The 11,572-nt window shown below is 36.0% G+C and overlaps 1 protein-coding gene across 1 annotated transcript; it reads left to right on the forward strand.

Annotated features, from left to right (window-relative positions):
* The first annotated feature begins 237 nt into the window (after window positions 1-237).
* Window positions 238-8,445, forward strand: LOC122031848 (ferritin-4, chloroplastic-like). The gene is made up of 13 exons (XM_042591033.1): window positions 238-613; window positions 1,392-1,475; window positions 1,551-1,611; window positions 1,690-1,777; window positions 1,905-1,966; window positions 2,060-2,125; window positions 2,203-2,266; window positions 2,357-3,826; window positions 4,527-4,656; window positions 6,350-7,419; window positions 7,691-7,716; window positions 7,784-7,919; window positions 8,283-8,445. Exons 1-8 carry the CDS (start codon window positions 312-314, stop codon window positions 2,404-2,406), a joined length of 777 nt encoding a protein of 258 aa, XP_042446967.1. The 5' UTR covers window positions 238-311; the 3' UTR covers window positions 2,407-3,826; window positions 4,527-4,656; window positions 6,350-7,419; window positions 7,691-7,716; window positions 7,784-7,919; window positions 8,283-8,445.
* The last annotated feature ends 3,127 nt before the right edge of the window (window positions 8,446-11,572 follow it).

An 11,572-nucleotide genomic window follows, 5' to 3' on the forward strand; every position in this document is an offset into this window, starting at 1 on the left:
GAATATAAATAATTTACATTTTATATATTTAACGTTCATTACTTCGTTACCTATTTCCCCTTCCTTTAAGAGGGTAAATTGGGGAAGGGAATGAATTTTAATTTAGAAACAAAATTTACAAATAAAATTAATTAGACCCACAAATCACGTGACGAGCACGGACGTGTGAAGGACACGCGCACCGACTACCGAAATGTCTACCTCCGCCGTCCGTTTCCCCCCTTTAAAAGCATCTCATCATCCACTCATGGCTCACCGTTCCTCTCATCCATTTCCAAATCTGTCTTCGGCTCGCTCCGCCGCTCGCCGTCATGCTGCTCGGCGCTCCCCAACTCGCTCTCCTCGCTTCCTCCTCTTATCTTCCTGCGGGAGGCGCTGGTGGTGGCAGATTCCGGTTTCCCGGCTCCTACTTGAAGCTGACGAAGGGGGAGCGTCGTAGAGGACCCGTACTCGCCGCCGCCGAGGGCAGCCAAGCTATTACTGGTGTCTTTTTCCAGCCGTTCGAGGAGCTCAAGAAAATCGAGGCGTCGCTCGTCCCCATCGCCCTCGATCAGTCCCTCGCTCGCCAGAAATACACCGATGACTGCGAGGCGGCCATTAATGTTCAGATCAAGTATTTTCTTTCGCCAATCTTTTTTATGTTTTTTTTTAACTCGTTTGTTGTTTCGCATTTTGACTGACCTTCTATGCATCATCTTGCCGTTTGCTTTCTCTTCTTTGTTTTCGATATCGTAATCCGATTGGTGAGAGAATCAATTAGTCTAGTATTTTTTTTATTTATTCCCATATTTTTTATGCTGTTTGATGTTACTACGATTTGATGAATTTGAACCCTCCATGGAGTCTATCGCTACAGAAAAGTATTGGATCTTTTGAAAGAATACTGCCCGATCTTTTAAATCTTGTTTTTCTTGCTCTTATCTTTGTCGATTAGTTATGATATCTGTTTCATGAAGATCTGATTGTGATCTTTGCCCATCAACCATGACTTTGCCTATTTTTTTAAACAAAGAAATAAAAAGCCTGATAATATATTATCATTTTTTTGCTAGATCCAATTCTGCAAGGACACTGATACGACTATTTTAAACAAAATGGTCCATCCATTGGATTCTGCAATCCTGTAATAGAAAAAAAAAATCTTATTCTGTTTCTTCCTTTTACCTGCTTTCGATTCACTTGTTTTATTAATTGAATTTTGCTTGCTAACTTTCTATCCTGTATGACTGTTTTCATAGGATAATGTATCTGTCCGGATGATATTGAAGGATTCTGTTATTTTTCAATTTGGATAAATAATTTATATTTGTTGTCTGTGTTAAGTGAGTTATAACTGATTATATTCCAAGGTTTTTCTTGCTGATGTTCTTCTCATGGGTGCTTTTATTCAGCGTGGAGTACAATGTGTCCTATGTCTACCATGCTCTGTTTGCTTACTTCGATCGAGATAACGTTGCACTAAAAGGCCTGGCAAAGTAAGTCTTTGCAAATCACACTTGTATCCTTGGTATTGCGAGGGACTGAAGCTTTATTGTTGTCTTATATTTAAGATTCTTCAAGGAATCAAGCGATGAGGAAAGGGACCATGCTGAGAAATTTATTAAGTATCAGGTATCTAGCAAATTTGTAGTCCTCGAGAGATTTTGTCATTATTATTATTATTATGGAGGATTGTTCTTTATGATATAGAACAAACGAGGAGGAAGGGCTAAGCTTTTGCCCATAGTTACACCTCTGACTGAATTTGATCATGTGGAGAAGGGTGATGCTTTGTATGGTAAGGACAATGGAGTTTACGTTGGGTATATCGGTCTTGTCGGCTTGTTTAATAACTTAGATCTTTCTTTGACATTTATTATTCTTCACTATTTGTGCATTTGATCTTTCTTATGGTATCTATACAGCCATGGAATTGGCTTTGGCTCTCGAGAAGCTGACAAATGAGAAACTACTTCAGCTGCACACTGTAAGTGAAATTCTCCTTGATTGGGTTGAATGTTCTTAAGGGCTCGGTTTCGGTTAACTAATGATAAATCTTCTGTAAAATTTGGAGGAACAGATAGCTCAGAATTCCAATGATCCCCAACTGACAGAATTCATCGAGAGTGAGTTTCTGGAAGAACAGGTAAACTTGCTTTCTCAGTTATCAGAAACTAATGCTGGAATTCGGAACAACACATTTTTCACTGGATTTTTCTTCAGGTGGAAACAATTAAAAATGTCTCTGAATATGTTGCTCAGTTGAGGAGAGTTGGAAAAGGGCATGGTGAGACCGGATTCACCATCCACGTGCTGCTTTCTTTTTAAGGAAAAATCTCGATGTTTTTTTTATATGTAACATCTATTTGTCTTGCAGGAGTTTGGCACTTCGACCAGATGCTTCTCCATGAAGGAGATGCAGCCTGAGCTTTACTAGGAATGCTCATATCCTCCGTATCTAGTTCTAGATCGTTGTTGTCTGAACCTTGTGATGGTCGTCTTACTTTGATTCTCTTTTGCATGCAGTCATGTGAATAAAAACTCAATAGAAATCAAAGAGCGAGTCGTGTACTCGTCGTAGTGTAATTTCCTTGAAGCGCACTGTCTAGTTTTGGCGTGTAGAGTCCTATGAAATTTGTGGTTCAGGTCACTGAAGATTTGCAATTTGCAATTTAGCCCCATAAAATTTTTTATCAATCATCAAAATAAATTGAGAAATACAAATGAATTCTGAAATTATTCGAACTGCAGATCCCCTGGGAAATGAAAACTGCTTTGGAAAGTGATTTGGAGTTGGCTGCAGCTTAAAATGAATTGACCCGGAACGTTTAATTTCGGGTAAACTGAACTCGGTTCAATGGTTCATGGCCAATTTCAGACTGGAACCGGATCGAGTAATCGTCCGGTGATCCGATTATGAATCTGAACTGGTTCTGATTCAGATCTGACCCAGGATCGGATCTACTTTCTACTCCATTTACCCTGAATTTTTCTTTAATTTTATAATCTGGTAGTGGTAAAAAAATCTCAATCATTTCTAGGAGGGTAAATAAACCTTAGCTAGTCAATTTAAGTTAATGTATAATTTAATAAAACTTTATTTATGCTAGTTTAATATTTACAAACTTAATTAAATAAAATTGAAATATATATTTTATTTTGTTAATATTCATCAATAAAATTTATAAATTATTAATAAAGAATATTTATAACAAATGTTCACAAACATGTCGATCCATAAAATTCTTATCAAATTTATAAATAAAAAAACAATGATGACTGAATAATTAAATAATTTAAATAATAAATTAAAATAAAAGAGTTTAATAACATTTAAACAAATCAAATTAAAATCAAGCTCAAATTAATTAAAAAAACAAGTTTACGATTTGGTTAATTTTAACTTCTTCAACAACAAACCTTATTTGAATTTGTGCGTACATCCCTAGTACTTTAAATAAGAAAAGAAATTGATATAAAAATGTAATGATAGAAGAAATAATTAAATGAATCAATCCGATCAAAACTTAGTCAAATTTTCATCACACAGTCAAATAATTTTAATAATATCTAAAATTATAAAGTTATTTAGATCATTAGTTTAGAATTTTTATTTTTTTAGAAAGATATTAAAGGTTTATTAGAATAATTAAAAGGCTGTTTAACTTTCCGGATTGTATTTGATTCTCCACTGTATTGGTTCACTCGACCTTGCCTAAAGAGACTAAGAAAAGAGGGTGTTGGTTACTGAGCGCAAAAGATGGACGACTACGCGAGGGAGATGATGGACCTCAAGACCCTCGTCGCCTGCACCCTAGAGAATAAAGGCGGCTTCGCCAAAATTAGGGTAGATCCTCGTTAATCTCTCTGTTTCCTCTGTTCTTTTTTGCTAGATCATCGCGGATCTTCTCATGAACATAGGGGTTTTGTTCGTTATTTGTCTTGGAACTAGGAAGAAATCGATTTTGATGTCGTCTGAAGTTGCCACTCTTATAAATGACTTTTTTTTTTTTGGTTTTTTTTGAAATGCAGTGTTCTTAGAGCTTGATCGAGCTATTTGTTTTGGGGCTGAGATATTGAATTGAAAGTTTTCTTCTGTTTGTCATCTGATTGCGGCTTTACATCAGATATTTCTTCTGTCTTATCATACATCCTCTAAAGTATTCGTCTAAGTTGCAAGGTACATCCTTTCCGGTGAAAAGATATGCCTTTAACTTTGTATCTTTTAGGTGTTTTTACGAATTTGGATTTGATAGTTTGAAGGGCTTTACTCCGTCATGGCATATCTAGGGAGCCACATTACTACGTAATGGCTCAATGGTTTTTTATACCATTGAGATGTCTCTTCTTGATGGTCCTATCCGTTTTCAAATTTGAGTGGATTAACCAATTGTAGGCCGATTAGAACAACTATTTTTTTTTTTAAGATTACCAAATTTAAAATCTTTATGTGATTAATATTCATTCATTATTGTTGGAGTTTTTGACCATTCACTATGGTCAATACTTTAGTGGCTGCTTGTTTGACTTATTCTGGTTCATGTTAGGCCTAGCTCAGAGCAAGTGTATTTGAGGCCATAGAAGAAGATAAAATTCTTGTAAATGAGGATGATGTTCCTCCTGCACTTTTAGGAAGCTGCAACAATCAGGCAAAGCAACTGCATGTCTTTCCTTCAGGTTCCATTTTCTAGTATTGAATAGCCCTATGGAATGTACTAGTTACTTTGTTGTGCTATGGAAACTTGTGGAGGATTCTACCTGATTTGAGTGTGAGAAATATGTTTGGCTTTTGAAACTAAAAGAGTACAAGTATTACTTTTCTTGTTGGTGCTTATTGAGTGAAAACATAGTAACGAATTTGTTTAATCAGAAACATGCAAGGAAATGCAGTTTCTAAAAGATACACCGCTATTTAAGTTGTTTCATTAATTTTGATTTTCTTTGTAGTAAGTATAAAAGGATTTTACACACAACATTGCTTCCTGAATACAAAGACAAATGACTCTCTAGTTGCATTTTCATAGGTTTTTTACTTGTGCTCTACATGCCTTTTTAATGATGAATACTAGATTATATTGCTTCTTATGATGACTTTCACTAGAAAGTTGTTCTAGTTTGCTATTGCTGATAAATATGGTATATATATTTTAATCACTCATTTTGGGTATCATGCGTATATGAAGGATTTGCATGCTAAATCAGTGAATTAATGAACTACTAAAGTTGGCTTGAGTTTTTTTTTGGTATCTCATTGGTTATTTAAGAGGTCTTAAGCATAGTGGTTGGACAATAATAGGTACTTTCTTATTAGACTTGAGGTACATAAGTGAACCAGTCTGGATCAAGCACACTGTTGAACTTCAACTTTACATTAATTCTAAGAACTTTTTATCAAACACAACATTTTACATAATTTAGGTTGAGTACTGATGCTTTTCCTATTGAAATAGGAAAGCAAAAATTATATTCTTGTTTGAGGAATCTACATATATTTGATTATTAGGGACTAAGCTACAACCTACAAACCATTCTTTTATAAAGCTTGACCAACAGTTGGAAAATTCATTGCTTATCCATTCTCTCTTGATGAGAATAGTGTGATGAAATTTACACGGGAGTTTATGAACCTTTTTTTTTTGTTTTTTTTATTTAAATTCCTATCATATCAACATCAAGAAGTAGTGTTTTTCCCAACTATTTGGAGTAGGCTATGTAGATGTTATTTAACTAGTTATATTTGAATCGCAGAACAACCTCTTATAATGCAGGGTAAGACTACGTACAATAGACCCTTCTCCAAGACCCGCATTGGGGGGAGCTTCATGCAACCCTTTTATTAATTAAAATTTTCTTTGGTTTTTGTCTATCCTTGACACCTTTAATTCTTATTCATTCAACTTGTGTACCTACAAATTCACTTGCCAAATTTGAACATGTTTAGACCATCTTTATTTATTTTCTATTATTTTGATCTATGAAGGGGAGTCTTGCCGCAATGGTAAAGTTGCTGTTGTGTGACTTGGAGGTTACGGGTTTAAGTCTTGAAAACAACCTCTTGCAAAGCAGACAACGCTGAGTACAATAGATCCTTCCCATGATTCGCATTGGCAAGAGCTTTGTGCACCAGACTGTCTTTTTTGTTTTTGATCTATTGCAACTACACCTAATTGTTAGGGATAGTAATATCTTTGATTTTTATCCTTTTGTAATATCACACATGCATTTGAGCATTCTCATCTTCTATTATGTGCAACATTTGTTTGTCAGCATCGTAAACTTAATTTGAAATTGCTGTGACCATTTTGGTCTTTTTTCTTGTATTGCAATATGCAATTTTATTTTATTAATACTTCGTTCTATTTGCTTGCAGGAAGGTTATTAACAACATTAGTCTCTGAATACTTGGAATGGCCCAGTTAGATCATACTCTCAAAGTCTATTTGCCTGAGTGTAATTTGGTAAGTGCATGAACTTTCCTGTTTGTATGTTGTGCTTTATTGTGATTTAGATTATGAAACAACTGAATTATAGATTTCTTGTTGATGCTTGAGTTGAAGGAGAAGTACCAGAATGAACAGAAATGGTGAGAGTGGTTCGCTGCTATTAGATTTTCTCTAAGGATATCTAAAATATGAGGTTTGGTGGCTTGATTCCCCCATGTGGTCAACTTTCTTTTGTTTTGTTCCAAGTCTGGAAAAAAAAATACAATTTACTATATGTTTGGAAAAATAGTAATTGTAGAATCATCTTCCTTGTTGCTATTTACCATCTGCGGTTTTAGAAGCTAATTTCTCAAGCACAAAAAGAAGCACAGATTACAAATTTCTGAAAACTTGGTATTATGAACTTATCACACTGGTAATGTTTCATTTTGTATTTATGCTCGAGTGATCAAAAAGTTAATTGATATAACATAATGGTTCTAAAATCACTATAAATGTTACTCTTTGATTTAGTCACTATACTGCAGTTCCAACATCTTAAACAATTAACATTTATCTTTCCTATGTATCACTGGCATGTAAAACCCAACATATTTCCTTGGTGGAAAGATTAAATTTCAACCACTGTTTATTTGAGATGGATGGCTTGATATTGGAATTGATAACTATGTTACTCGGGCAAGTCTTGATCTACGTGTCTATCATGGTTAAAAATTTTAAATGTTATCAATATGGATCACAAGTCTACTTGCAGTGTCTGTGGTATATAGGCTGTAGATGAAGAATCCATGTTTTGAGATTAGAAATATGCTGCTTACATTCGTTAGATGTGTTTACTTGACTCTTGACCTATTGTTTCACAGAATTTGATTCAAAATAGAATGGCTGGTGGGTGATTTATTGATTCACAAAATGATTCAGTATCTAATACAGAAGTCAGGAATGCCCGAAAGCCATTGTCATCTGCTGCTCCTGGAGGATTACATTCATTGAGCAGGTAATTATGTTGGTTATTTTTTTTTTAAATAATGTTTTGGCACTTTGAAGGGGAACCTTGGTGCAACGGTAAAGTTGTTGCTTTGTGGCCAAAAGGTCACGGGTTCAAATCCTGGAAACAGCCTCTTGCAAAAAGCAGGGTAAGGCTGCGTACAATGGATCATTCCCCGGGACCCCGCATGATGGGAGCTTTGTGCACCGGGTTGCTCTTTTTTTTTTTTTTTAATGTTTTGGCACTTTCCTAATTATTGTTTTCCCATGGTTGATGGTAGGCTGGTCCCTCGTAACCTATCATCAGGTAAATAATAAATCATATTCTGTTCTATCATTTAGTAGCTTATTTAATATCCTCCGTATGCTTTCAGATCGAAAGTCAAGTTTCTCAATTCCCATATCTAGGAAAAATGATTACATGTGGAAATCTGATGATGATGACGTATCAGATGCTTTAGAAAACATTCAGCTTGACAGAAAAGCTCGAAATTTGACCTCATCTTGGAGGTATATTCCCTGCCCTAACATATCCTTTGCTATTTTTATAAGACCCTGGACTGGCTAATTTTGTGCATCTAGAGACTCAATAAAGTCTGAATCCCTTCTATTGTCAACTTTACTGATTATCTCTGAGCTTTCCTTTTCTGCATCTGGCTCCTCCAACCTATTTATTATTTCTAACCATCTTAAAGATAACATCCTGTTGCCATCGTTCTCATTTAAGAATGTGCAAGTGCAATAGAAAAGTGTTGTTGCCACTTGCCAGCATCATTTGTTGATTTAACATTTGCATTCAGAGCAATTTGTCTGGGTTTAACATGCTTTAGAATTCTGTATCTAGTCTAAAGATTGTTGTCATTGTTTTGGCAGGCATTCAACTGATGGTATTATAGACAATAATGGCACTGCTGATCATCGCTAACCCAATTAACATTCCGTCTTGATGTGTTTGTAGCTTGTTTCATCCTCAAGCATACAACGTTAATGTGTAAAATGCTGCCCATATTTTCTATTTAGAAGTTTATTTTATTTATTTGCTTTTAGATTCATCTCATATTTAATTTTGGTTCCCTGCAACATCTCACTGATCTACCATATATATGTATCTTGTGCTATACTCGGTTTCTAACCGCTTTAACACCGCTTGTGCTGTCACCGCACTGGGAGACTTCTAATGTAGGCTCTTCTCAATTTTACTTGCTGATCCGTCTAAGAAGAAGAACATATTATCACAAGGTATTGCTACACTATTTTTGTAATATTCATGCAACAAGATTCACTTGCCTTCGAAATTATTGGTGATCCGGGAGGTAGCTAGTGGACGCCATAGGGATAAAGAAAGATTGATGAACCTGTTGAGGTGATTCCAACAAAGGGGAAGTCATCGACGCCCGATTCCTTGACCTCTCAGTTTTCGGACCTTCTGATTTCTTAATCTCCTAGCTCCAAAGCCTATCGGTTCCTTGGCCTCTCGGCTTCACAACCACCTAATTCTTTGACCTCTTGGCTCTATGGCCTCTCGGTTACTTGGCCTCTTGACTCTTTGCTCTCTCGGCTCCTTAGTCTCTTGGTTTCTTGGCGACGTGCATCGAAACATATAATAATTTCAGGAAAAGAATAATCAATTGCATAAATCTTGAATTATTTTTGGAAAAGAATAATCTTCATACAAATCTTGGATTATTTTGGGAAAGAGACAGTGGCGTGAATAAGTATTTCATTATTTAAGAAATTAAATAATTATAAAGATACGAACGAAAGGAAAAAATATGTTATTTTTCTATAAAAGGTAGCATTTTTGGGCATCCCAAGCATATACGCAAATCTACATACATCAAAATTATAATATTCATCTTCTTTTTCATTCTCTAACTTGAGCGTTGAAAGGACTACACTAGGGAAGTTCTCGTCTGCCATTCTAATCTTTTCTTCTTGCTTGTTTTCGTCCAGACTCTTAGAATCATGCTATAATCCTTGTTGTCATCCAGCGATTGATGATTAAGTTGGTACAAAACTAATTCATCGGTGATTTATTCGTCGACATTTTCAGGTAGGATCAAATTGACATCGTCTGTAGGAATATTGAATTAAAGACCTGAACTAGGACGTTAAGATGAATGATGTTGGAAGACCTAATGTCATTGCTATGACAGTAGAACATTTTGACAAATTGGTACCGGTGATAGTGCAAGCGGTGTTAAAGGGGCAATCTTCATATCCTCCAACGATCAATCCTTTAATTGAACCGTCATCTTAGTCGATTAAAGTGACACTAGCACACTAGAAGGTACCTTGGCCTATGGGAACGCCGCAAACTGCTTCTCTCATACTGATCGGTAAGTTCGTCGCTAGAGAACCTTTTGTAGAATCTTTTGGTGAAACCCCTCATCGAGGTTTTCCAAGGGGAAAAGGTCCTGAATTTTATGGATTGAAAGCTCCTCGAGGTCCTCCATTCTTGAGGGACATCCTTCAAGATAAATTACCTAGACACTTTCGAGTATTGTAGATTGAGGAATATAATGGTACTATAAATCATGAGGATCACATCTATACATTTGAGGGCGCTTCTTTGTTACATCAGTATATGAATGACATCAAGTGTCGAATTTTCTTGACCACTCTCTTGGTCTCATCACAGAGATGATTTAATCGACTCACTGCTTCTTCTATTCAGATTTTTGAGGAGTTTAAAGCTATTTTCATGCAATGTTTTGCAACTAGTCGAAGATATCAAAACACATGGCATAATTTGTTCGTCTTTAGGCATAAATTCCAAGAATCTTTGAAAGAATACTTATAACGGTTTAATTGAGTAGTCATGGATGCTCCCTCAGTTACCCTAAAGGTATAGGTCAGTGCCTTCTTTCAAGGTTTAGTTGATTAAGATTTTTCCAAATCTTTAGTAAAAAGGCCTCCAACCAATTTCGAAAGATTACAAGTCTAAACACATAAGCTAAAAACAAAGAAACACCAACTCCGGATCCTATCCCCACTCATCATGATCGTAGAGCTCCTCCCCCACCCTTGCAAAATTGGGAATTCATAAATTGGAGGGGAGAAAGTGGTACAAGCCATGGAGGTAGCCCCAACTCCTGCTCTTGAATTTGGTCGAATATCTCCCGAGGTGACTCAAAAGTGTGCCTACCATTAATCAAACGCTCATTTCATTCGAGATTGTTAACAGTATGCAAGAAAGTTGAAACAAGTAGCTAATCAGCGGAACACCAATTAGAGTGGATTTGGCAAAAGGAAGTTTTCTGAACCCCTACAAATGTCGTCGCTGTTAGAATTTGAGGGATGCACTAAGGCAATCGCCTTACGATTTTTTTCTATTTATTTGATAAGTATAGATTTACTATTTGACCGCATATTATATATTTGATTGTCTTAAACTCATTTACTGAATCCCCGTAATATAATTCATAGCATGAGAGAATTTTTTATTGGATCACAACTAGTGATTATCTTTACATGTGCAATTATGAATATATTGAAATTTCTCGAGTCGTCGAATTGATGCATTCGGATATCATCAATTCTGTAAGACTAGCACGGGTTATACTCTTTGGTTCAACCAAATAGTTGTTTTCCCACTGGCTGGAGGCATTGGGATATTGAGAGTTAAACGTGGATACTGATTATAGTAACTAGTTCATTGAAGTGACTCGCTGTAAAACTTTATATGGTTCTCTACATATATATAGATATGTCTGTAAAGTTCTTACTGTAGCACGAGTGCAACTTTCCTTCGACTTGAGGTATACAAGTCATCTTGGTCATGAAGACTTATACTTTGATATCTTAAGCAAGCATCTTATTGAGGTGTGGACCCGGGATGATTGGGTATAAGTTGAAGTCCTCGAAGGTGTTTAGATAGCCCACAGAGGATTCACCGCTCCTCGCGAGAAGACGTATACCCTATAGCCACTTGTTAGGATTATTACTCAAAGTCTTTGGCCAAAGTATCATATGACTCTTGTACACATGTATGAATAATTTGAATCCGCAGGATGAGGAAGTATTACTTGGGCTAGGTGTGACGTAGTCGGCCTAGTGGAGATAAGACACATAGACCATGTCCAGAACTAAGTGAGTATAAGATGAGTGAAAGGAACGAGACACGATTCACTGTAGTTGTTGAAGGGTTTAAAATTAATTCT

The sequence above is a fragment of the Zingiber officinale genome, chromosome 11A (genome assembly GCF_018446385.1).
Source record: "Zingiber officinale cultivar Zhangliang chromosome 11A, Zo_v1.1, whole genome shotgun sequence".
NCBI lineage: Eukaryota > Viridiplantae > Streptophyta > Magnoliopsida > Zingiberales > Zingiberaceae > Zingiber > Zingiber officinale.

What these genes read in the sequence shown, in the direction of transcription:
- LOC122031848 (XM_042591033.1), top strand. Translation starts at nt 312, where the DNA reads ATGCTGCTCGGCGCTCCCCAACTCGCTCTCCTCGCTTCCTCCTCTTAT. An exon ending in GCCATTAATGTTCAGATCAA is followed by an intron (nt 614 to 1,391) that starts GTATTTTCTTTC and finishes GCTTTTATTCAG; the next exon opens with CGTGGAGTACAATGTGTCCT. An exon ending in GTGAGTTTCTGGAAGAACAG is followed by an intron (nt 2,126 to 2,202) that starts GTAAACTTGCTT and finishes ATTTTTCTTCAG; the next exon opens with GTGGAAACAATTAAAAATGT.